Below are 26070 nucleotides of genomic sequence, written 5' to 3'. Positions count from 1 at the left end.
AAGGTACCAAGTTTTATGGCAGCATGAGTAAGCGTAGAGACCTAGTGATATACTGGAGTCCCTTATTAAGTCTCTTGAGCACCATCAGAACTCAAAGTCTGCTGATAGTGCTCAAGTCTGCTGGTCCACCAGGCAGACAGGGCTGCCTCTTCAGACCTTGACAGCTCTGTTTGAACTCAAACTATGCAGCAAACATAATGCTTCATCAGGAAAATCGTCAGTCTCCCTTGTGCAATGTGACTTTGACCCGGCACAACCACCCTTCCACGTAAGGCTGATTATCCCAAGGAGCATCTCTTCTTTTCCTTTTACAGACATGTAAAGCCTCCTTAATTAAGCTGACAGAAATGTCTGCTGAACATGACAAAGAGGAGCTCTTCCACTCCAGCAAATATTATTTATACCGAAAAAAATTAATAACAAAGGTGCGAGCAGCTACACAAGGGGATGAAATAGAGGTCTGTAGAAACAGAGGACAAGGTTTAACACTAGAGTTTGACTCACTGAAGTGTTATGACTTCAATAAGCACACCTGCCTGATGATAATGTTTCACCTGTACCAAAATACTGATTTTCCACAAATTCTGTTATTATTTGGATAATATATACACCACTTGACACAGTAGCAACCTAGAAATCACATATCAATTTTGCAATTAATTCTTAAAATCACCTTCATTTGTAAGCTGTCAGATTTCAGTGGAACGTGTTTGCAACACCGAATTATTGGGACAAAAAAATCTAACTGGAAGGTTGTTACCCTTCACTATTACTCCCTGTTGTTGTGGAACCTGTGGCCCCAAATTAAATGGCTCTGTCAGTCGCAGACACCAAATAAACAGTAGCTGTAGAACACAGAAAATGAATTTTGGATTTGGAACTAGCAGAACCATACCGTGTATTGTTCTGTCAAATTAAACTGAAAAGAGGAAAAAGATTCAAGCACAACTTTAAATCTAATTTCACAGTTGCAGGACACTAAATAAAAAAACCCCTCTAAAGCAAATTTTCAAAGAGATGTCATTAGCTTGGCCTCTTGAAATGATTCATGTAAACAATGAAAAGAAAAATTGAAACATAATGCTCAAAGATATCAATTTGCCTCACGAAGAAGCTTGTCTATAGATTTATTCATTATCTTGCTTCATGGCACACAAAAGCATCATCTATGTATTCAAAATCGTGGTAAATTTAGTATTGTCTGGGAGTTAAAATAATTTATGTTATTCTTTCTCTTCTTCCACATCAGAGAAAGTATGAGCTGTCTCAGATCCTTTGATTATGAAATGTCTGATATTAGCTGTGTGTAGAAGAACCTCTGAACTGGATAAAACACTGTATTTTTCTCTACATTTCAGTCCAATTACTGTTATTGCACTATCAAGTAGTCTACCTGACTATTAGACCTTTGATGCTCTTGAAAGCTGTAGCCTAGACCAGGCAGCTCTTTTAAGGACAACTTATCACAGCTGAAGGTTTAAGCACAAGAGGGGCAAAACACGATATAAGCACAGATGTTGTTGTTTTTGAAGAAGCAGAAAAAGCCTTCTATAAGCAAATATGCAAATATATGTGTATATATACCAAAATGCACAGTACCTAGTAGCTCTTATAAAATCACATATAAGCTATGAAAGAAAAATCATTTTTTCATCTTAATTGTGGTTAACAGAAACAATTATATTCACACTTAATGACACAGTATTGGCTATCCTCCTACACCCTTTGGGACTTAAGCCAACAAACTGAATTTTATACTAATGCAAAAGGAAAAAAAATAAGCTTCGTAGCATCAATCAGGCAAGACTTGAAAAGATCTACAACTATTTTTCACCAAGGCTAAAAACTCACTTGGACTTTTAGCAGTTTCACTTTCCCTGAACTAACAGGAATTGCAGATGTTTACAATATAGTGCCATTTAATACTTCACCGGCCAGGACAGAATACCACACAGACTATCTCAGAATTTTTTGTGCCACTGTGACAAGATGTTCAGCAAAGTTCATTAAATCCTTCAAAGTTCAACAGATCTAATAAAATTGGGGAACTTAAGACTCAGTTTGATTTTCAACTAAATGTAACCCTGTTCTTCTAAAAAAGCCAGCAGGCTTCTCAGATCATAGGCTAGACGTTTGTCTGCTCTTCATTCCACCATGTGGAGGAGATTACCCGCTATTAGGTGAGCAGCAAGCTTCAAGGTAGCAAATGGCTAATTAACTGACTCAGTCCCTCGGGTAACTGCAAACAACAATCTCATCCACAGGTGTCAGCTTCTTGTGCTTTCTGCTAAGATGAAACCTCTCTCCTGTTGGACACTATTCTACCTGGGTGTGAAGAAGCTCCTCCAGAGGAGCAAATAAGAAGTGTAAGAATGACAGAGATAAGGGAGTGGAATATTAACTAGGGAATGCTTCAACCCAGACTGAACTTATCTGAGTTTTGCTTTCCAGAACTACACTCAAGATCTATGTGAATGCTAAAATCCTTAAATCAGCAAATTAAAATCAGCACCCCATTACCGACTTTGTGACAGAGTAGCACTGAGAAATAAAAAAGCACAGCATAAGGATAAACAGGCTGAATACTGAAGACTGCAATAAAATCTTACAACTTTCAGTAAGGGAAGGTACAAACAGAGAGGAAAAATGCTCAACTTGGAGACACCTACCCAAAATAACTGTGCTGAAAGAGATCACTTCTTTGTCCTTGCCATCGTTGTAAAATGCCAAGTGCCACAAACCCACATCCAAGTACTGAACAAACACAGCCTCATTCTGAACAAGGGTCTGAATGCTCCGACGTTCCCGTGGGGACTCCACCACACTCCATTTCTCTTTCCCATCCAAGCGTTCCATGAAATCGTACTGCAGGGGAAAAAAACGGGGGAAAAAAAGGAGGAAAAACAAACAAACACACACACAAACAACTCCCTGAACAAACAGACCTGAATACAGAATCAAATTTCAGCTCAAAATCTGACACTATATTTTCTCTTCTACCTTGTCATAAAATGGTATTTCTGGAAAATATGCCAATGTCAAACTAATATTTACCAGTCAATGATGGAACACACAGAGGTTCTGTGACTCTTATCCTTTCTTAAACAGTAACATGGAATTATTCATCTTTCTTCTGCATAGGTGATCAAAAAATACACAAATAGTATTTCTTGACACGATGGGTTTTGAGAAAGAAATTGAAACCAATTATTTGACCCATCAAATTTAGGTTCCTACCCAGCCTTCAAATCTGGAAACCTTCAACCCATGAGAGGCACAGCCTTTTCTAAGCAATTGCCTACAATAGATTCTTGCTGCAAGAGGAACAGAAGTCTCAGATCTAGCTCCAGACATATAACTGAATGGAAGCCCCCAGAATGTGAAAACAAACAGGCAACATGTCTGTCTAATATTACATAATTCAGTACCCAACAAAAATGCACTTCACAAGTTCTATATCATGGAGTAAGAGTTGCTTACCTGGAGTTTGTATGTGGAACAATCAGGGGCAAGTAGATTACAAAAACCACAGGGAGCATGGAAAGGAATAACACAAATCAAGTGGCTGAAGGAATTGAACTTATATTAAGGAAAACTGAGAATTTCTGTTTGGATGGTTTCCAAGTAAGGTAGAACATTACATTAATCTTTGGAAAGGGATCAAACAGAGCAAGTGATTATTTGGAGTACAAGAGGGATGGCACCATTAATGGCACGAAACTAAAAAAAGAAAGAAATTGAAGATGAATGTCAGATAAGCTTCCCATCTATTAAGCTCAGTAATAGCCTCCCAATGGAGATGCCATGGCATCAGACAATTAAACAGGACTGGAAGAAATATTGTTTAATCTACAGCAGGGAATAACTCTGCATAACAAAGCAGCTGGACTAGCTGTCCTAATAGGCTTTTTTTCTGTCTTTAATGTCTGTTATTCTGGAGCTCTCAAGCTGATGTTTTGCTCAACTTCCAGCTCTCATAGTTCCTATCTAAGGGAAGCCCTTAAGAAACAACAAAAACAATATATCTAATCTTTTGATAGTTGTATAACAAGTCCCCTATGAAAACACATCTTGTTTTAGACACATTTATCTATGTAGGAGTAGATAGATATAGATAGACATGTCTAAAGAAAGATGTATGTGTTCAATAAAATACAGTAATAGTATGTGCTTGCTTGCCAGTAGTTTCATTGCATTTACCTCTGTTATCTCTAGCACACATGGTCTGTGCCTGCGACAGCTCTGAGAAAATGTACACTTTCCCTTGCTTTCAGTTTAAACAGAAAACCGAAATCTTGCATACTAAACAGACCAAACGTCCTGAGAGGGTTGTCTTGTATAGCAAATTCTACTCATTAGCAGTGAGTTCTAGCAAATAATACACAATATGCAATAAAATAATGAATATTCTCCCTTTCAGTAGAAGAGACAGACAGATGGATTGATTTAACACTTTAGCACCATGTTACACATCTATCTAAAACTGAGGCATAAAAGCTGACATTTCTACTGGAAATTTTCTAACCGTTATATATGAGCGATATAGAGTCCTTGATACACTTGGCCTTACAACAAAGGGAAAAATACAGAGGTACTACTACTTTCCTGTGAAACGTGGAACTATGACACCAATATGCAGCCACAAAGGAAATTTGTCACAGTGTTGTCACAGCAAGTGCATTATCCACTCTCTCCTATGCCTTTAATCATGGAAAAGAGCAGAAGTGGAATTAGAAGTTTCAGCAGACGGTGAAGATCAGCTTGCCATCCACTTGAGCCTTTTTTTCACACAGGATTTTTGCAGAAAGTAAATCAGGTAAATCAGTGCATTTTAGCCAACACACACCAGAGATTTAGAGATTTCTGGCACGTCGGTAACTTTCACAGTATCAGAGGTGCCAAACACACGTATATCTTTCTCTTAAATCAATGACATTTGGAAATATTGCTAAAACCTATCGTCCAACAGTCAGAGGTTAAGGACAGACTCATCACCTCCTTGGGAAATGTTATTAGTCTGGCAACATCTTGGGAAAAAGAAATCTTGCTCTTCAGAACAATCGTTCACAAAGGGTCAGCTAAGGAAGCAGCAATAAAAGCTGACATTTCTCACTGGCAACACGCTGTTCATCTCTGCTTGTGCTGGCAGGCGCCTCTGCCTCCCCTCTGTGTGATGCTGATTCTACCTCATATTGCAGAGAAGGCTCAGCAGTTGGCGAGATCGAAGGGGAAGAGTGCTCAGGCTGAAACTGCTTGAAGTAGTTTTAGCTGCAGAATCTCTTCTCAGGATGATGGGGTGTGACCTAGTGAGAGCAGGTCCCCTGGCATGACTCCCCATAAGGCTACAGCTTTAACTTTGGGAAAACTAAGATTGTTATATCTCCCCTCTCTAATCAGTCTAGGAGGAACTATTTCATGCTCAGCCAAAAGCAAAATGCTTAAACCTGAATAACTTTATGAATGGTGAAATACCAGTGTAAACTGATACAGAGTCTAACAATAGATTTTTATTCCACTTTAGATTCCTCAGGACTGAGAAAAAGAGAAGGAAGATAATGGAGGTGCTGGTGGCTCCCTGGGTGTACAAATCTTCATGTGTCAGCACATACTAGGTATATGTGCCCCAAAATCTAAAATCCCTGAGTAAAGGGTCACCGAGATGGCACTGTCAGTTCATAACCAGATAAGATTTCTTCACATTGTTAACCTGAATCATCATTTTGCTTCTTGTGGCCCTGTTGATTTTCAGATTTACCAAATTTGAGTGATTAATTCTATGTAATGTTGTGTTGAAGCTCTTGCTTTAAAGCTCCTTATTGACAAGCACGCATAATTAGAAGACGAATGAAGGTACTTTCATGATCATGAAAGTAGCAACTGTGGAATTTTTAACGTAACACACACAACTGCTAAGGAAGAGACAGCTACATCACATGAATTAGGTAGGGGATGGATCTGTCAAACCAAACTGAATCTCTCAAGTAATTTGGAAGTTACATTGAATTTTTTTCTTTCTATGATACTTCATATTTCATAGCTTCAAAAAAGCAAAAGTCACAGAAAAGGGGCCAAAACTGCTCAGAAACAAAATGCATCAAAAATCCCATGACTACATTTTCAGAGTTCCATTTTGCAGTAGGGAGTACTTACTGTGATTAAAGCTGCATATAAGCAAGTGACTTGCCAACACACCTCTCTAAAATTCCAAATTCACATTCTCAGTGAGTTTATTTTTACTACACAGCATGCCAAAACCCTACTGCATATGTTTATTTACAAACCTAAATCTCATACCAAGTTATTTCTGGGCAATTTGTTTTTATAATTTCTCCAATGCAGTGATTTCTCTCCTCCTCTGATGCACCTTCTTCATAAGCTAATGAGGATTTTCTTTTTCTAGTAACCAAGGGGAGTCAGCAAAACAGTTTTGGAACTTTACATATATGGTAGAGACTATACTGCACAACACCATCCATATAGCACAGATCCCCTGAGCCCAGGTGCATCCAGGTGTGAGAGCAGAGCAAAGCAGAGAGTTTGCAGGGGTCAATGCTGAAGATGCAGAGAGCCTGCATCACCTTTGGGTTTTTCTTAGATTTCAAACCATTTGCACGCCTCTGCAAAACCCCCAACTGTGTTTGAAATTCAACATTGAAAACAAAGATTTCTTAGAGCTCTTGTCTTAATAACAGACATGCATATTCAAATTAAGGGGGAAGGAAAAAAACAGTCTTGGCTTTGTGGCTAGTCTTCCTCTTTATGCCAAAGCCCCGCAAGACCTAAGCAGCCAAGAAAACATATGTCAGAGCAACTTGTTTGCAAAGTGCTTTAAAATTAGTTCTTCATAAAATCCAGCTGGTAATTATTCATTAAAACACACCCTTGAAACATCTGATACCCACAGTGACAGCCAAGTGATTTGTTTCAACATTTGAACGTGATCCAACACAAGCCGCACAACGCAGCCATCAGCAATGACAGCACCGGAGCACTTGGAGGTGGCCAGAGCACCTCAATGTGTTTGAGCACTGGCTAAAAACCAAGGTAACACTGAAGCTCCTCAGCTATTCAAGTTGTTTCAAATAAAGCCATTTCCTGTTCTAAATGAAAACGGTTTTCATTTTGACATGAAAAATTTATACATATAAAACACTCTGCTGGAAATGAAAACAATACAACTCCATGAACTGTCTTCTTCACATGTTACAGTGATGTTTCCGTAAGGTTACCTTATTTCACGTGCCATTTCGAATGTTATACCAATATGTAGTAACATCATAATTTCTGTAATCTCTGAAGAGTCACTTCCTGCATTATCTTACATTTACAGTTCATTTTCTATACATCATCAATTTAATTAGTATGACTACCTTTTACTAATTTCCTATTGATCATCCACGACTGTAACATGTATTTTGTTATTTCTATGTAACACTACACAGGCCAGAAGAACTTTGCTTGAAAGCAAAATTCCTGTTTGTAGCCTGCTTGCCACTCCAGACTGCATTTTTAGCTCTCCTCTAGAGCTGCATTCCCCATGCACATGGCACACAGGCTGCTGCTGGGCAAGTTTACAGCTACATCAGTTTGACTGACTAAACCAGGCATTTGGAATATTTGCTAAACAGTAATACTGAGAAGGTTAAATCTCAGCAGGGCTCTCAGACAGGAACTGCATCTTGTTGTCTCAGGTTAATCATGTACCTAATTTGCTGATTATTGACTTGTTCCCACAAAGGATTTTACTTGGCTTGACATATCAGCACTGATCAGTGATGAACTGTCAAGTGTAGTTGTTCGCTGCTTTACAGCTCATGTCCCTAACCTGCAAAAACAAGGATTTTAAATTTCAATTTAAAAATATCTCCTGGTGTCAACTTCAGACTATTCTCATTAATACAAACCCTTTTGCTTCTTTCTGTCAGAACAAGGCTACTTTTCGCTAACTCTGGTCTGTAACAGCTTCCCTTTTCTTTCTTTTTCTCTTGGTAGCAGCTTGGCTGAATTTTGATTGCTGGGCAAAAATGCCAAGCCATCCTCTGCTGTACCACCCTGTTGACAAGCATCAGGACCCGGCACGAATACGGGAAAGTAATTCTGCAGATTGTATTGGTGGATTTCATTAACTCCAGTTATAGAAGAGGGTTGGAATTGCTTCCTCCAAAGACTGGAAAACAGGTTCTCCGAGGAGAAATCCAGCTCAGTAGGAAACACCAATGATATTTTTCATTATTTAATTCAACAGAAACATCAAGAAATTTATATCCTATCCATGTAATTTGGAGTGAAAGAAAGAGAAACTTTGCCTGATTACAGCCTTCTCAGATGAGAACATCATAATGAAACCTAGAACAAATACATTTTATCACAGTGGAATAGAAATAAAAGTTCAGCTAGAATTACATCCAACCGGATTTCTTGTAAAAGATACAGGCATACCTCCATCATGCCTTAGTCAATTATAATTAACTTGTATATATAGCAAACCTTGATGATTGCTAAGGAGCTTTGGTTGCCCTAAGCCATTTTCACTTTATGATTTATACTTTTGTCTGTTTTCGTCAACTAAATTGCTGGGTTTTTTTTCATGGTGCAATGACAGGGGAAGCGAAAGCCAAAATTCTGATTTAAATGAGACACGCTCAATGAATTATGTCATTAAGTCATTGCAACAGCTAAAGATCCACAGATATAATTTTGCCCTCAAGACAACATGTTGAAGCCTTATAGCCAAAATCAAAACATTCTTAAGAAAGGCTTTCACCCTGGAACATATTCTCTGTGGGTATCTTTTGTGATCCACCCATGTCTGGCAACAGCTGAAAATGAATCAACAGCCCTCTACAATTTCCCCAATTTTCTAGCCTTTGTACGGAGCTTCAGGATGCTGTACGCTAATCTCTGGCTACAGGAAAAGCCAACCACTTGCCCTCCCCTCCTTGGGTTGTGGCCTGCTGATCTTTATTTCTTACCAGTTGGATATATCCATTCAATAACTCACAGAACATTTTAAACCAGCATACTACAGAAAGCTGATGGAGTTTGGATAGTCAAAGCTGCTTGTTCACAAATTCACAGAAGTAGAGGTCATAAACTCATGTAAACCTCTTTCCTCCTTTCATCCCAACTCTGCTTGAAGATATTTGTTCTCAATTCAGACTACAGGCAATAATAAACACCAAGGAAAAAGAGGCAATGCAGAATAGTTCTATAAATTTGCCTCTCACATTGGGAAGCAGATCCAAAATTCATTTAATGTAAGTGTAGTTTTCTCCACAAAATTAATTGGTCCACTGTTTGTACCACGAGTTTGTGCATGCACATGGACACAGTTCACTCAGAGTTGATACCTCCTTGCAGGCAATATGTAGCAATGCAATTATGTTAAAGCCTCTGGGCTTTTAGCTTAGATCATGCATTTTAACCATTTATGTAATTGCAGTCAGCTTTGCCAAAGGAAAAAGTAGCAGCAGTTATTTGCAAATCAGGACAAGGCATCTAAAAATGTTAAATGGGGCTTTCCCAATAGGGATGATGGAGTTCTACATCTTATACTAAATAAAGCATTTTAAGTTTAGGTGATAATTTCTGAATAAAGAACCGATTTTTAGCAGCAAGGATATGCATGAAGGAAGGGGTCTTTTCCAAAAGCTGGTTGCTGTTGCTGCTTCCCTTGCTCTCTAAAGAAGCAAGTTTCTTTCCCTTTAGTATGTGTAACTGCAAATATATTATTTCTCATTAAAGTTCTAATCTAAGTAAATTGGAATAATTTGATTCACATTAATGAGTTTTCAATCTAATAATAATAATAAAAAAATCTCTCTTTAACAGAAATATGGTTATATCTTCTCACAGCAAAGAAAGTAAAAAACACACTGGACAACCCAGAAGGAAAAGATACTTAAGTGTGGTCTCACTAACTTTAAAACTATCTTCACCTACAGCCCTTAGCTCCATACTACAGGGTCACTGTAAAAATGTGGTGGTGTTGCTGAGTTTTCATCCCTGAGGCTGGTTAGAAGTCAAGAAGGATTTGGTTTTCCAACTGCAAGGCTTGTCCCATGTCTGAGTGAGATATTACACCAAAACGACACCCTTGAGGGAAAAGGAGTCAAATTAAAGCTATCAAACACATGGCTGCTGCATTATGTTCTCTAATGTGGCCGGGTAGCAGTGCTGCCAAAGTCTGCTGCACACCCCAGCAAGGCCATTCCAACAGCCTGTGGAGATTAAAACTTCCACAAAGATAGAAAATTATATATTATCACATCTAGCCGTGCATGCATTCCAACTGTACACAGCGCTTTGATACTATGCGCCTGACCATCGTCACTCATCATTTTAGACTGGTGTATAACTGGATAGGTTTAGCCCAGCTGGTGCCAAGATTTTGTCAGAGACTTAAAACCTTGGATGACAAACTGCAAGTTATTTTAAAAACCTGAATGGCAAGAACATCATCATTGATTACTTATTTCATCAAAGTACTCTTGAGGTATGTAATAACCTAGAAATCTTGATATCAGAGTGTTCAGTCAAATATTGCAAATTAAGTAAATCCCAGGATGCTGAACAGAACCCCTAAACTTGAGGTCCATAAGCTCCAATATAAATCTAACCCAGACGCTCTAAACTTGCGCATTTTGCCATTTAAAGCCAACAAATACATTGATAAAGTACCTGGGCATGTGATGGTGGGAGTCCTCTTCTTATATAAACACCAAAAAGTGCATCTTTCCCTAAGGATATGTTGAACTTCAGGAATTGTGGCTGGCTGATATGGATCTGAGACCGCCAAAAAACTCCGGGCGGCACTTCCTGGGTGACCCTGCGGCCAACTTCTGTTTCTCCACTGTCTATGCTGCTATTCCTAGTGACCCATGGCCCTGTAGAATAAAAGCAAATATGAATCAGATGAAATAACTGTTTTTAATACAGTATTTCTGTTCATTTAGGATGAACAACTGTAGCAATGCCACCTGTTAAATAAAAAAACATTCATTTGTTATTCTGATGCAATTTGCCTGCTGTTTCTAACAGTGTGCAAGAATTTGCCCCTGTATTTGAAGTAAGAAGGCTGTGAACATTTTTTGGTGGAGCATCTGCACTCCCCTAATCCTTCCAACCCTTTAATTCTGCAATTGCTCTTTATTGATCAAATATAGTAACAGTAGAGAGTCAATTAAGCACACACAAATCTCACGGTGCTCTTTTCAGCTGCATCTTGTAGGCAACAGGCGTACAAAAAAAATTATCAGAAAGGTGAACTGGAGGGGTAGCTTCAATCTGAATGAATAGACTGCGAATTTTTATTAGCCTTGTTTTATATATTAAAGTAGTGCAATAAATTCCAGGTCATAGAGAAGAGATTTGACAGAAGAAATGAAATGCACAGAAAAGGATTTAGAGGACAGTGTCTGTACTTGAAGATGCATCTTCTCCCTCTTGAAAGAAACTCAGCACAACTTGATGTGCTGCCTTTTAAGTTCTCTCTGCCTGAAGCAGGGACTATCCACAAGTCTTTCTCCCTTGTTAAAATCCATCACTTGATGGTTCTTCAGCATGCATTATTGAAGACAAGGCACAAGACCTTTCTGGTTGAGTGCTCTGGCTTCCAGCCCATGAAATAGCCAACCTTTAAAACATGGTGCAAATTCCCTCTGTTCTCAGCCGAGCAGGATGGTTCTGAGGCTACAAATATTTTAAACATGGAGTGCAATACGTGAAGAGTTAGCAGTCCTTTCGAGCTACAGTACATAGTAGTGTTTGATTTTGTGTTCCGTACTGTCAAACAACATGGTGATAAATCCATTTTAAAATTATTACAACAGATACTATAAAGACCAGAAAACCACAGAAGATGTCTGTTAACAGTCACGGAAATTTAAATGTAACATTAATATAACTATTAATACACACTTGACGGTAGTGACAGTATTTGAAAAAATTCACAGTATTTGTAAAAGGCTCAGTGTTTACTTCATTTTTTTTCATGGTGTAATGCTATTCTCAATAAATGGCAAGTTACTTTTGAAATATATTGCAGCACAGTATGACTGTAACAGGATGGTAGAGAATGACACATAATTCCAGCAGGTAAGTACATAACAGCTTTTCTGTCTTGACTATCTTTAATTGAGAGAGCTGCAATAGCAACGTTTCAATTATAGATTCCAAATTATCTATGTTAGCAGCACTTACACTTGTACATAATGAAACAGATATTATGTTAGCAGTGTTTTGAAATGGTAAAGAATACCAATTGCTATACAGTTTTTGGCAACTTGTTTGTTTCTTCATTTTCTATGTTAATCGGTCTACAATAACCTCACGGCATTAAGAAAAAAAGAAAGGGCTAGAAGCTGCAAAGACGGGAAAATGGCTGAGAACGTCAAGCAACAGGCCTTTAGAGCAACCTAAGAACATACCAATCAGATTCAAACATGCAATGTTTTATAAAACATACACGACTTCATTTCTCATGGATTACTGCAACAGAGGATGCCTCAAAGTCCCTACCTCAATGAAGTCAGGTGCCATCTCCCTAGAATTTAACTTGGATCTTACCTGCTAGCATAGGAAAACCAGGTACAGGGCACATAAAATCACCTGTTGAATGCCATACTGGAACCAGTGGCAGGGCTGAGAGGTCAGCCTAAGACTGAGGGCTCCTTCATCTCCTTTGAGCACAACATTACTCTTACTGAGAAATATGGAAATGAAAAGCCAAGTATATACGAACACTGAACCTCTTTTTTTATTAGTCAGTACATTTATTTTTTTTAAACTTGGGAAGCAAAACATCATCCTAGCTTTAGATGTGCAATGGCTTTTTCTGCACTAACAGCTTCACTTATAAACTCTGTCTCTAGAGACTCTGAAACTTTTTTATATCTCCCTTCAGTCTTCACCTCCTAATGCAGAGACTGTATCTTGCCACCTGACTCACTGCCTCCAGCTATTTTTAGAAGCTTTTCCATTTTGATGGACCACTGCAGATCACATTCAAAGAACATCAACTACATTTAAGTGACGTTACAGACGTGACAAACTGACAAATCTGGAAAGAAAGACTAACCCAAACAACTCATACTATTGTGAACAAATAAATCCCAACATGATTATCTCTGCTGTTGGTGACTGTTTTAGAGTCTCATCTGTTTATGCCATGGATACTTGAATTTATTTTTTTTTTTTTCTGTGATTTCTTCTCTATAAACATCTACAAAAGAGAGTTTTAAAAGCATACTTCTGCATCTTACCCAGGGGAGCCATTTCAATCGCTCAGTCAAACATATATTTATCAACTAAATAACACTTATTCATTTAAACTGCTGTGTTATTTACCCAGTTGAATTACTATTTTGGCATATACATTTGAAAAGACTGTTTTAGCACTCAAGTATATTTGCCTTTGAAGCTATCAAACAGGCGATACGTGACAAAAACGATGCGAACTCCCCCTGCTAACTTGTCAGCAGGCCCCGTCTTTGCGCTGGAGGTGACTTTCAAGGTGGCAGCTGATAGGACATGCCCAGTCAGCCTTTAATTTAACTGATGTCAAGCAGTGTCAGCTATGGAGGCAGAACTGTACCTACACTGAAACCAGGTATACTTGACTATTTATTACAGGCTCCTCTCCTATACTGTAGTGACAATTAAAAAATAAAAATGAAATCTGGCTACCAGCAGTGTCATGCTACAGACATCACGTTTAAATAGCAATTAATTCCAGTGCTTTGACTGTGGGCCTTTATAACGGTGATGACTGCAAACTGTGTCCTGATGGCACTCTTGAAAAATATTTAGTGGAATTACAGTTCCAATGGATCCATAATGAACTACCAAAATAATCTGGACAATTTCAAATTAAACACAAGGAATAAATACCACCAATGTAGGTTCTCACTTCTCTTCCTGTACCTCTGCATTTCTTATAAATCACTGCTGCAGACAAAGCTTTCCTTATATTTTAATCTAACTTATTTTTCTATTCTTGTTTGTTATATAGTTAGGGATTTTCACAGATGACTCAGAATTCCAAAGAAATTACACTACAGCTGTGTAAAGGAAACCATTCAATACAGAAATACATTCCACTGACTTTTTGCCAAAAAAGAATATGCGGGAATTACTATGGTTTTGAATGACAGCTTGATTTTTTTTTTCCTTGGATAAATTTGCTACTTACATGACCAGACAATTCTTATTGTTCCAGAAAGGCAATCAAAAAAAAAGTAGAAAATCTTTTTCTATACAAATTTCTTCAGTGGAAAAATCAGTGTTATGCACTATTGCCACACTGATCACTTCCTGTATGAACTCCTGCTTCAAGATCTATACTACTAATAGCTAAGTGCCCTAGGACCCAAGTGAAAACAGATTCTTTTTGAAATGTGTACAATAGATTGACTGCTGATGCAAAACAAATTCCCACAGCTATAATAAAGTAAAAAGCCAAGAAATGAAAAGCTGCTATGACACATCTTGAACTTCAGTTATGCTGGAGATGCTGAGGTACTCATGAGTGCTATTTTGTGAAGTGAGGAGGAAGGAAGCTTCTGAATTTGTATAAGCTTTCAGGAGTCCAGTAAAACAGCTTCTGAAACAAACTCAGGATCTCACATCTGCTAATCAGTATCTCACATTTCTACTGTTGTGAAAGGAAAGAAATTCTGCAAAGACAGTGTCTGCTTAAGACCACTGCTCTGGCTCAGCTGCCATCAAACAATCTGGCCCTGCAGGTGGAATTAAGAAACACGTCTTAATGACCTGATACACCTAAAACCTAAAAATGTAGGCACATCTTCACATTCATGTGGGCATGACTTCACAAGATTCATTGTTTTCAGAATCACAAGCAAATTATAGCTGAAATGAAATTAAGATCTCTTAGTTCACTGCATTTCACAAAAATAAGTACCTAGTGGCATGGATTTCTGCATCGCCATAACAATAATCTCTGATGATTATTATAATACACTTCACCACCTAACGTTAAACACAGCAACTCATACTATTACCACCAACACAATCACAAACATAAAATTCCTCTTCTGTTCTGTTGAACTTGGTCAAATACTTTGCTTCTGCTAAGACAGCTCTAGACCCTGGTATATTTTCAGCAGACCACATCTGGAAGCCTTCAGAGCATCCATATTAACACTTCAGCTAAAGCATTAATTAAGATCTACATTACATTAGCCACGTAACTACTTAATAAGATTAATCCACTTGGAAAATGAGGGCATGTCTTGATTAAATTGAATTAAGGTAACGGAAGTGACATTTAAAATACATTGATTGTTGTTACATTTTGATCATGTTCTGAAGCATCTGAAAGGAAACAGTAGAAATCCAAAGAGTCATGCTTACATTGTTAATGAGGTATGAGTTTTCCATCTTCTTATCTTTTGCAACATGACACAGAATTCCCTCCCGTTACTGAGTCCTGACGCCCATGAGCAGGATGAGGGTTCAGCAGGACCACGGTTGGGGCAGCACCCATGTCTCAGGCAGCCAAGTCAGGTCTTACCCTATCTGCATCTGAACTCAACTCATCGGTACGTAAGAGTGGCAACTCTTCCCATTTAATAAATCTGTTATTCCTGAAACATAAGCCTGTCTGCTGCATTGCTAATAAAATATCTTAAGTATTAGCAAATAACAGTTTCTGTGTGCAAAACAAAATGTGACTTGGAGCTGCAGCATCTGGCAGAGGCCTCAGCATCATTTGGAGAGAGAAGACCACCTATCCAGCTTCAGAATGACTGTTCAGTTCAGCTTTCCAGAGGTATTCAAAGCAAATTTCTGCTAGATCAGTACATTTGTGGTGTTCCCCTCTCTCAAGCAAGTAAGTAAAATGGTGTCAAATTTAACTTTCTTTGTGTTAATACTGCCAATATATTTACAATGCTGAATTTGATAACTGGAAACAAGTATTTTTCACAACACTTCAATACTTTACCATTTAATTAGCTGTGATTGCCTTTTCAAAATCCATACGCTGCGGTAGACTTGGTGAAATATCTCATAAACTGAGCATGAACCTGGATTAAGCTGGTTGGTCTGAACAGACACAAACCCTGGATTACACACATTCAAATCTACCTTTTCCAAGGAGTCAGTATATTTATGGTAAAAAAAAGTGATTTTTCAGCTCCACAATCCTTGCCCATAATTATCCGCAGTGTCTTTTAAAATGTAGTGTCTAAGGTCAGAAACCACAATCTCTTACTGTGTTTTTCAGCTTTATAGAACCTTACTATAGCAAACAATGAAGTTAAAAAACACTGAGTTGATTTGGAATTACTAGAAAATCTGCTACATTTGTGAGCACACCAAAGACAATATGTCATTAACAAGAAAAACCTACACTGAAGCATTCTCTACTTGGATTTGCAGCTGGTGTTAGTTTGGATATTTCCACATAACTTGTAGTTTATTTTAGGCATCCTCTGACAAGATTAAAGTTGACTTTTATAGTATATTCGGTCAATTAGAAACAAAATGGCACATAGTCACGTATTTAATGGAAATGTATGTCTAGCATACTATATAATTTTAAATGTAGAATACATTTTTGGCATAGATTAACAGAATCTAGGCACAGAAAAATCCTGTAAGGTCATGTAATTCAGTCCCCGCTAATTCAGACTTACTACACCTAAATTCTACTATTATGCTTATACAAGTGTAAGACACAAATGGGCTTCACTCTCAGAAAGTTTTTTTAATGTTATTATTGTCTCATCCCTGTAGCAGTTCCACAATTACACGGCAGCAGGCTTTTATGCACTATGAAGGAACGCTACCTTATCATTTGCATTAAGAAAGGATGTTCTCTTTACTTTTGTCTCTTAATTTAAATCCCTAATTCAGCAGAACTTCTAGAGCCTAAAGGCAAATATATATATACATATATATATATCTCGTGCTTTGTTTACAGTCAGAGGGTGGTGCACTTCACTTGCAGTTTTACAGCAGCACTGAGGATTATTCTACCCATTTCACTTGCCTGCTCCTTCCCGACATGCCCACTACCAGCGAGATGTAGTGTGTAATTACAAAAAACCTGCAACTCCGTTAGCCTAACAGTGAATTTTGTTTTCATTCAGAGGGGAAAATGCAGTAATAAAGTAATTTACATTCCTCTTAAATTGCAGTTTTATTATTTCATACCAGAATTTAGTCTCTTAATAAGGAACAAGCAGATCAAACTGAAATATCTGCTGCATTTTTTTTTTCGCCTTCTAAATTGCCCTACTTTAAAATGCCTTGCTTGCTGAATAGGCACAGCTTGTGTTTAAGTGGCCGTTCTCAGTCTAGGGGTTAAAGGTTTCTTTGGGGAGACCCATGTTTTGAAAAGAATGGCTTCATCCTGAGTTGTGTCAATTATAGAAAGGTCACTCTCCACAGCCAGAGCCCTGAGCCCTGAAATGCGTTGTTGTGTTAAAAGCTGTCAGAGGCTTTCCTCAAAACTGCTGGGATAGCAATATTAACTTGGACATAATAAAAAGAAAGGTGAGGTAGAACAACTTTTCACCCTTGCCTGCTATGAGAATTTGTCTTTTAGATAGTCCTGGTGCTCATCCAAACCTGTCATTCATATTATTCCACTGTGGACAATTACTTGCTTAAATATTGTTCTCCCCCCTTCCCCAAGATTATCAACATTTCAGCAACCTTCTACAAAATGTCAGAAGAACAAGTAAACTTTTCCAGCCTGCTCTAACTGCAGAAATTTCTGACAGAACTAGCAGTTGTCTCCTTGTCTCCTCTCCAGGAGGTTACCACTCCCAAAGCAGCTGGCACCTCAGCCTCTTCAAATGGACAGAGCTAATTAGAGTGGGGCTGGGATAAACTGCCAGGATTAGCACTCAACTGCCCCAGGCAGACGAACACATTCCAATTCAACAGTCCTGCTGCCCTATATTGCACAGAGATGGTAAGAAAAAGCTGCAGGGGAGGGAATTTGGAAACGTGTTAAACACAGCAGTTGTTTGCTAAGTGACCATAATTGCAGACCTGAGCGCTTCAGGTTCCTGCCTAAAACCATAGGGTCTCTCACCTGTGCACAATCTGGAAGAATTTCCGCAGCGATATGAACATTCTGCCTTCTACTCAGGGATGTGCTGTTCACCCAGTTTGACCTACAGTCAGTCAGAGATGAAAGCCAAGCCAACAAACCGCTGTCTGAAAACCTACAGGTTCTTGCCACCGTCAGGATGTCGGTTTTCATGTTAAGGAGGACGCCCAAGTTAGCCCCTTCATGGAAAACATGATGAAGCTGAGGTGCAGTAGTATCATTTATTGAAAACAAAAATAAATCCATGAAATGATCTGGCACGCTAAAGAAACACTCAGCTTCCTTTCCCAGATCTATTTTAACTAATTTTTTTCCAATAAAACCAATGCAAGTATCCTGTGTCAGCATTTCCTTCTAACCCTCGCTTGGGCAATCAGCCAGTTTAACACAAGCCACAGGTCCTGAGAGGAAGATGATGTTCAGCTCTGAACAAAACTCTTCCATTGATCAACAGCAAGTGCTCTTCTGTTTCAGTCTCCCCATCCCACCTTCAGAGCCCACTAAGGTCCGAGAGGTGCTTTGACTAACTGAAACATTCTGTTCTGTCATCTTATCATAATTTTTGTAATAATCAGGGAAAGCCTTATTGTGATGTAGCAAAGAGAACACGTGAATCTCACCAGAAAAAAAAAGCGCATTCAATTTAAACAACTGAAATCCTTCCTGTGACATTTAATTTCTCTGTATTTTTAATACATCCTTTCTCAGTTTAAGAAAGTATTTGTGTTTCTAGATTTTCCCTCATTCTTCTCATTGCCCCATCTCTGCCATCCTCCACTGCAGCACAGTTTTTCTTTAGGAGAAGAAGCCATTTGTTGCCTACATTGCTCATACTAATATCACAGGACAGATTATTCACCGTGAGTCAAATTATGCTGTCCTCAATGTTTTCTATCAGAATTACAGCTGAGAAAGAAAAAACCCCAAGGATTTGGTCCTATCTGGAAGCCAAAGTTCTTGACTTCTCCCAAGCAGTACAATGAACTTCTGCCCCTAAGTCAATCATTTTCTCTGAGACATGGGGCTGGTGAGGCCCTGACACAGGCTGCCCAGAGAAGCTGTGGATGCCCCATCCCTGGAAGTGTTGAAGGGCATGTTGGATGGGGCTTCGAACAACCTGGTCTGGTTGCAGGGGGTGGAACTAGATGGTCTTTACGGTCCCTTCTAACCCAAACCATTATCTGATTCTATGATCTCTATGTGATACATGGAAATGGGACATAGTATACCTAGTAAAACATAGGTGTATTTTTTGACTGACCACTTCTTTGTTAGTAGATGGAGTAGTGCTTCTTCATTAGTAGATGAGGTTCTGGAAGTTATATGATTTTGTGCATAGAGGCAAAGAATAAGAACAGCTGTACACACGCAGCAAGCTACCAGCAGCAGAATGCAGAAAACCCCAGCAATGCTAAAACAGCCTTAAAACAGTCTTTGCATATATCTCAGTGTATATACACTATATACAGTAACACTTCAGTGTATATACGCTATATGCAGTAGCGTCTCCATGTATATACTCCCTATGCAGTAACATCTCGGTGTACGTGCACTACATACATCACCATCTTGGTGTATATACACTATATCCAGTACCATCTTGGTATATATACACTATATCCAGCACCATCTCGGTGTATATATGCTACATACAGCACCATCTCGGTGTACATACACTATAGGCAGTACTATCTCAGTGTATATAAACTATATCCAGCACCATCTCGGTGTACATACGCTATATATCCAGAACCATCTCGGTGTATATACGCTACATACAGCACCATCTCGGTGTATATACACTATAGGCAGTACTATCTCGGTGTATATACCCTATATCCAGCACCATCTCGGTGCATATACACTACATACGGCACCATCTCGGTGTATATACACTATAGGCAGTACTATCTCGGTGTATATACCCTATATCCAGCACCATCTCGGTGCATATACACTACATACGGCACCATCTCGGTGTATATACACTATAGGCAGTACTATCTCGGTGTATATACCCTATATCCAGCACCATCTCGGTGCATATACACTACATACGGCACCATCTCGGTGTATATACGCTACATACGGCGATCGCTGCCGCGCGGTGCCGCCGCCTCACCTCTGCCTGCAGGTGGCGCTGCCGCGCCGTCCTCCGCGGGCGCTCCGCCGGGCCGCAGCCCGTTGTTGAACGTGTGTCCGTCCGCCGGCTGCAGCTGCCAGTTCAGCCCCAGGAGGTGCATCGCTGCCGGAGACACAAGGCGGGAGACATCAATACACCGTGCACGGGAGAAAAAAGTTGAAAATAAAAAAAAGTTGGGGCGAAACTACAGCTACTTGCAATTAAGCATCGTTTGCAAAACACGGTAAAGCAACTTGTCTCAGAGGATTGTTAATAAGCTAAAAAAAAAAAGGCAACAACAACAACAACAAAAAGCCCTGGTGATTCACGTGTGTCTGTCTTATTTTTGTTCAGTTATCAGATCTTCTCAATTACTGAAACACAAAAGGAAAAGTGCTCACACTCCGGAGAGATGAGCATTTGTTCGCTTCGGCATCGTGCAATACCTCTTCGATTCACGCGCTACAGGGGGGATGCAAAATGGGAAACAAAGCGCTACTGCAAATACTAGCTCCGAGTTTAAATTATATGTGATAATTTATACGTTGATTATAAAATTAGCTTCAGCCCTATGTATACTAATGACTTTGTAGTGCAATTATTTGGTGTTTATTACAACTTATTTAAATCAACAGATTTAACAGCCTCTGTCTTCATTTTGCAGATTAAACTTTCTTGACAAACCCAGGCCTTTGCCAATCCTTTGACCTCACCATTTTTTCTAATCCAGTGTATGAAACTCAGCTGCCTGTGCCACACGGCAGAGCCACGTGCAGCCCGGCCAGGGTTGGTCCCCCTGCCTGCAGATGTCCTTGTGGCCCCTCTGGCTGTCCCTGAGCTGGGGACAGGCCCATGAGTACGGCGGGGACAGCGCGGGAGAAAGGCCACGGCAGCATCTTGCAGAGTGCAGGAGTTGCAGGCGCTGTGGCGGGGGCTAATTGAGTAAGTCCTGTGCATAATGCATGAGACTTGACAGGTCTGAATCATTCAGCCAGTGGATTTATGTGCATCTTCAGCTTGTATAAACAGCAGCTACCTGAATACATCTCCATACTTTCATCATATTATCCCTACGGCATCCTCCCCGTATTGAGGAGTGGTGAGGGATAGAAAAGCCCACAAAGCTGTTTTTATTCCCTTTTCTCTCCATTCACCATCAGCGCTCTTCCTGCTTACACAAGGTGTAGGTAAAAACCTGCACACCACAGAGAACAGCATTTTCAGTTATAAACTAAAATGGTGTTTGAGGGGATTTGATGTCAGTTTAGGGACAGAACATGTAAATGATGATTAGCACCCTCATAATTGTTCACCTCTGCAGTGTCAGATCCACATAAAATGAGCAGACATTTTGTGTGCACTTATAAGCAACTGTGGAAGAGCTGGTGTAGTCACAAATGGGCCACCAGTGGCCACACAGCTAAGCATTCAGTGATTAAACAGTGGGGATAGATAAGGCAATAGGACTTTAGCACAGGGCCTGCAGTTTACAGTGCTTGAGACATCAGTCAGATAATCTCTGCATACAGGGAATCTATTTGGATGTGACCGATTCATTTACACACTCCTAAAAGCCAAGAATACAAAACAAAGCACCTCCCAACCCCACAATCCACCAATTCCATCTCCTGGAAACTCCCCAGCACACAATCTATGTGAGTTTAACCTCCACTTTTTTTGACAAAAGCAGCTAAGAAGCAAGATAGCTTTCAATAATGTCGCCTTCCCCCAGCCATACCTATGGTACAAGCAGATGTCTAAGGATAGTAATGAAAATCAGGAGACATTTTGTGTGAAGAGGACACTTGCCATATTTTGCATTTATGCTGAATGTGCAAAATTGAAAATATATTAAAGCATCTGGCATTGTAAAAAATACAAGGCATGAACCTCAAAGGATGTTTTGCTGAGAAACTACTCACAATTAATTTCTAGGAAATGTTTAAGAATTCCTGCAAAATATTTTTTAAATATATATATATATGTGGGTCAATGTTTTATTCCATCACAACTTTTTTGTTTTGCCAAAACAAAGGTTTTAAAAGTCTGTTTGGTCTAATCTCAAGCAACTAATTTTCTTTTCGGTATGGCAAAGAAACTGAAAAATTATTGATAAAGCTCAAAGAACGACCAAGTCAGTAGCTTATGCAGACTCTCCCCATCAAGCCTGCATAGGCCAGCAACGCCCACAGGATCTGCACCCTGGGCCCCAGACAGAGCCCCCTGGCCCACCCCTGCCAGCAGACACTGCAGGAAGATTTGGGGAATTGAAAATAAGTCATAGAGAATTAGACTCTTGTGGTTGTTCGCTCTGAGTGTGTATATTCACAGTTGCAATTGTGTATTTTTTTTAAATTGCAAGTGTAAATATAAATGTAGGTCGCTTGCAGAGATGAAATTCTGCTGCTTCAAGTGTGAACCATTCCTCAAAACAAAGAGATAAGGAAACCATAACTAATAGTCTGTCCAAAAGAATTATAGCTGCTAACTTATAATTACCAGGAAAATTCAAACAAGGAATTAAAAAAGATCTCACTAACATAGTATTAAGAAAAACTCTGATATACCTGCTTCCAATTATGTCATGATTTCATTAATAAACTCCATTGCTCTATGTTAATCGGAGATGCACATTAGGTAGGAGCAATGAGATCTCCTTCTAATGGCACAGGGATGTGCACGTCTGCTATAGTCCCTTATAGAGAAAAGATGCCAATCTCCAGCACAGCTCACATATCCGTTATGTGATCTACAAACTTCCACTAGGACAACTGAAGTCACAAACATGAGGAACATTCACCTTCTGCCATGAATACCTCTAGAAAAGTGTGTCACCGAGGCCCGAGGGGAACGCTGGTGTTTGCACTGCACACTGCAAACCCGCCTGGCAGCCCAGCAGGGAGAACGAGGAGCTGCCGATGCTCTCCTGCTTCACAACGCGAGGAGATGGCAAATTTATACGATTAACCTTTTGTTCTGTTAATCAAACAAAAAATGCCTCCAGCAAAGGAATAAGTAGCAGCCCGTTTAATTAGAAATACAGAGATTCACTCAGAAGTTGAGTGCATGTGTGTCAGAAGAGAAATTTGGGCTTAGTGCATTTGTGCTTGTTTCCTATTTTTTTACTTTTCTTTGAAACTAAAACTAAATAATCTGTGATGCTGTGGCTTTGCCTTCTTCCCCAAAGACACACTTCCATCAGCTATTACAGCACTGGCCACATTTTCTCCAAAGGATGTTCACTAGACAGCTGAATTGGGATGCTCAGCTAGATCCAAACCCGACCATCATCAACATGAGTGCTGATTTTCCAAACCAGCCCACTTACTTAAACACATTTCCAGAGCTCTACATTTGGTTTATACATTAACCTTCAGGGACAAACACATCCCTGAAGATTTAAAACACAACAAAGTGCCATTTTATCTGTTATATGTATGGTGTATTCATAAATTATATTTTACAGAGCACTTATGTTTTGTAGGTTTGATTGTTTTTTTCCCCCTCCACATTTAAGCATATTTTTCAAGTTCTTATCTCTAATAACTGTTTTTTAAATGTTGAGCTTGTCAGAATTTATTTGGTTCATTTAACACCAACATCTAGTAACTCAGGATAGTGAATTGTGTATTTATATAAAAATGAGAATGTAAACCAAATAAATTCTAAAGTAAAACCTTTGAGGTTTAGGTAAAAAGTAATCATCAAGCTCTCACTCCCACCCCAGTACACGCGCAAACAGAGAGCGAAAGTGCCTGGCAGCTAAACCTGTGTGCCCATCCAGAACAAAGGCAGAGAACTAGTTCATCACTCCAGGTGGTAGAGCTGTCAAGGATCAATTTAAGACTTATGTAAGATAGAGGCAGCTATTGTGACTCACACATTATTTTAAGAAATCCCAAAAGGTATACAAATCCACAGACACAAAAATGACAAAACTTACACGCAAAATTTTCTTGAATGTTCTCTAAGACTCAGTAGTGTCCTCACATTCCTCTTCCATTCAGTCTTCTCTCGTTCTGGCCCTAAACCCAAGGCTCGCTCCATTTAGAGCTTGGTCTAACAGACAACAGTTTCCAAACTCTAAAAGCTCTGTCCTCCGTTTGTGCTCTCCTGTCGCTCTTGACCATTTATTTTTAAAATGAGAGACCTTTGGTGGCTTCATTTGCACTAGAACTCAGCGTCTGCCAATAGACAGGTTTTGCACTTATCCCTTTATGCTACTCCTTCTTAAAGGGAGAAATATGCAGGTAAGTGATTTCCCATTTCCTACTGCATCTTCCCAGCTGAGGTCTAGAAGACATGCACCGCTTGCTTGTTAGAAAATTCAGTACTCCCTAAGTGACTCAAAAAGATGGGAAGATTACAAAGTGAACAGAATTCAGAATGTTTCCATATATTATTAATTTTCCAAGTTGTCGTGCTTACTAAACCCTAAATTATTGTCATCTAAAATGAACCCATCAAACTGTTATCTCACTTTGTCAGGGTGCATCTAGTAATATTATTTTGTTTACCTCTAGCAGGCTAGCCTCTTTTCATGTGAAAAAGAAATTGGTCCATTATATCATGAGCAACAGTAGTAAATCAACACTAAAAGCACATTTGCTATATGTAGGCTATTATATGGAAGTGGAAAGACTCAAAGTTTGTTTCCTCCACCCGAGGTAAACAATGATGTAACTCTTGTTATTCCAGTGTACATACTTAGTCTTGAGCAGCTCAGTGTGATTTCCAAATCAGGCCTAATAAGACACAAACATGATGAAACAAAAGGTACCTAATAAATCTTAGCAGCAGGTAATTTCATAGTGTATGTATTCAAAGAACTATCTGCAAAACAATTTTTTATTTCATATGTCTGTATATTCTTTTAATGCACCACAATATTTGTATGATGTGAAATAATTTTTACACTTCTAGGTGCAGATAGATAGGTAACCCACAAAACCTGAATAAATGTATCCCCCCAAATTAAAAAATAAACATTATTACATACATACTTTGTATTAAATGTTATTCAGCTGAAACTCATGGTTCTTTACTAGTTACTGCTTCTTGATCATGCAACAGAACTCCAGGAATATCAGAAATTGATCTTACTGGTCTCAATTATTATTCATAAAATAACAGTTCCTTAAAAGACTACACACATAGTAGTTTAACATTCTACTACTATTCCTCTGGAGTAACTGGTTCAAGTTCAACCCAAGTCACAAGTGAAACGCGTGTGTTAGGCCTATTCCCCAGCGATTACTTGCCCCCGTTACCGAATGAATGCACAATTCATCACGCCTGACAACCTCTCCTCCTGAGATGCCCAGACAGGAATAGCAGGGCTGAGGACAGAGCAGAACGATGGAGGAACTGCATGGAAAAACCTTCATGGTACCTCAAAACACAACACCTGGTTCCAGCTGGTGCTTTCAGGTCTTCATCGGAGGAGTGTGAATTACTCGGTAGCCACAAGAAGAAAAATAAGCAGCATTCCCTGGCTCCTCTCACGTCTGAAGAGGTTACAAGACAGTTCCAAACACACAGACAATCAGAATTTGCTGAACTGCATCTCGGCTGAGATCCATGTTTTGCTAATGTGTCTTACAAGTAACAGAAACTGTACACAGAGGACAGCTCGGCTTTGTCGGATGGGCAATTCAGTAAGTGTTATTGATGTACAAGATATCTCATCATCGTGGACAATCAGTAAAAGTCCCCTCCCACAAAATCTGGACTTGGCAACAAACCTGCCTGGCAAAGCCAGATTTCAGTAAGACGTAGATGTTTGACGGAGGCTGCCACCATCCTTTGCTTGATTATTTTGTTGGCCACCCTTCAGCTGCATTTGCAGCAGGAGGAATAC

General features: G+C 39.3%; 1 protein-coding gene across 17 annotated transcripts in view; it reads right to left on the bottom strand.

The window, feature by feature from the left end:
- Positions 1 to 26070, bottom strand: part of TENM2 (teneurin transmembrane protein 2) — a 645420-nt gene that overhangs the window by 100895 nt on the left and 518455 nt on the right. For 16 of the 17 annotated variants that reach the window (XM_065030083.1, XM_065030081.1, XM_065030084.1 and 13 more), the window contains 3 exons: positions 20211 to 20333; positions 10681 to 10886; positions 2670 to 2865 (listed from right to left, as the gene is read on the bottom strand). In XM_065030083.1, coding sequence (XP_064886155.1) covers positions 2670 to 2865; positions 10681 to 10886; positions 20211 to 20333 — 525 coding nt within the window. Of the gene's footprint in view, positions 1 to 2669; positions 2866 to 3480; positions 9470 to 10680; positions 10887 to 20210; positions 20334 to 26070 lie in introns of those variants that run through there. The other variant, XM_021289142.2, reaches the window with a different exon arrangement.

The sequence above is a fragment of the Columba livia genome, chromosome 14, assembly GCF_036013475.1.
Source record: "Columba livia isolate bColLiv1 breed racing homer chromosome 14, bColLiv1.pat.W.v2, whole genome shotgun sequence".
NCBI lineage: Eukaryota > Metazoa > Chordata > Aves > Columbiformes > Columbidae > Columba > Columba livia.
Note: the sequence above shows the minus strand (reverse complement) of the source record. Positions and strands in the feature narration are given on the sequence as shown.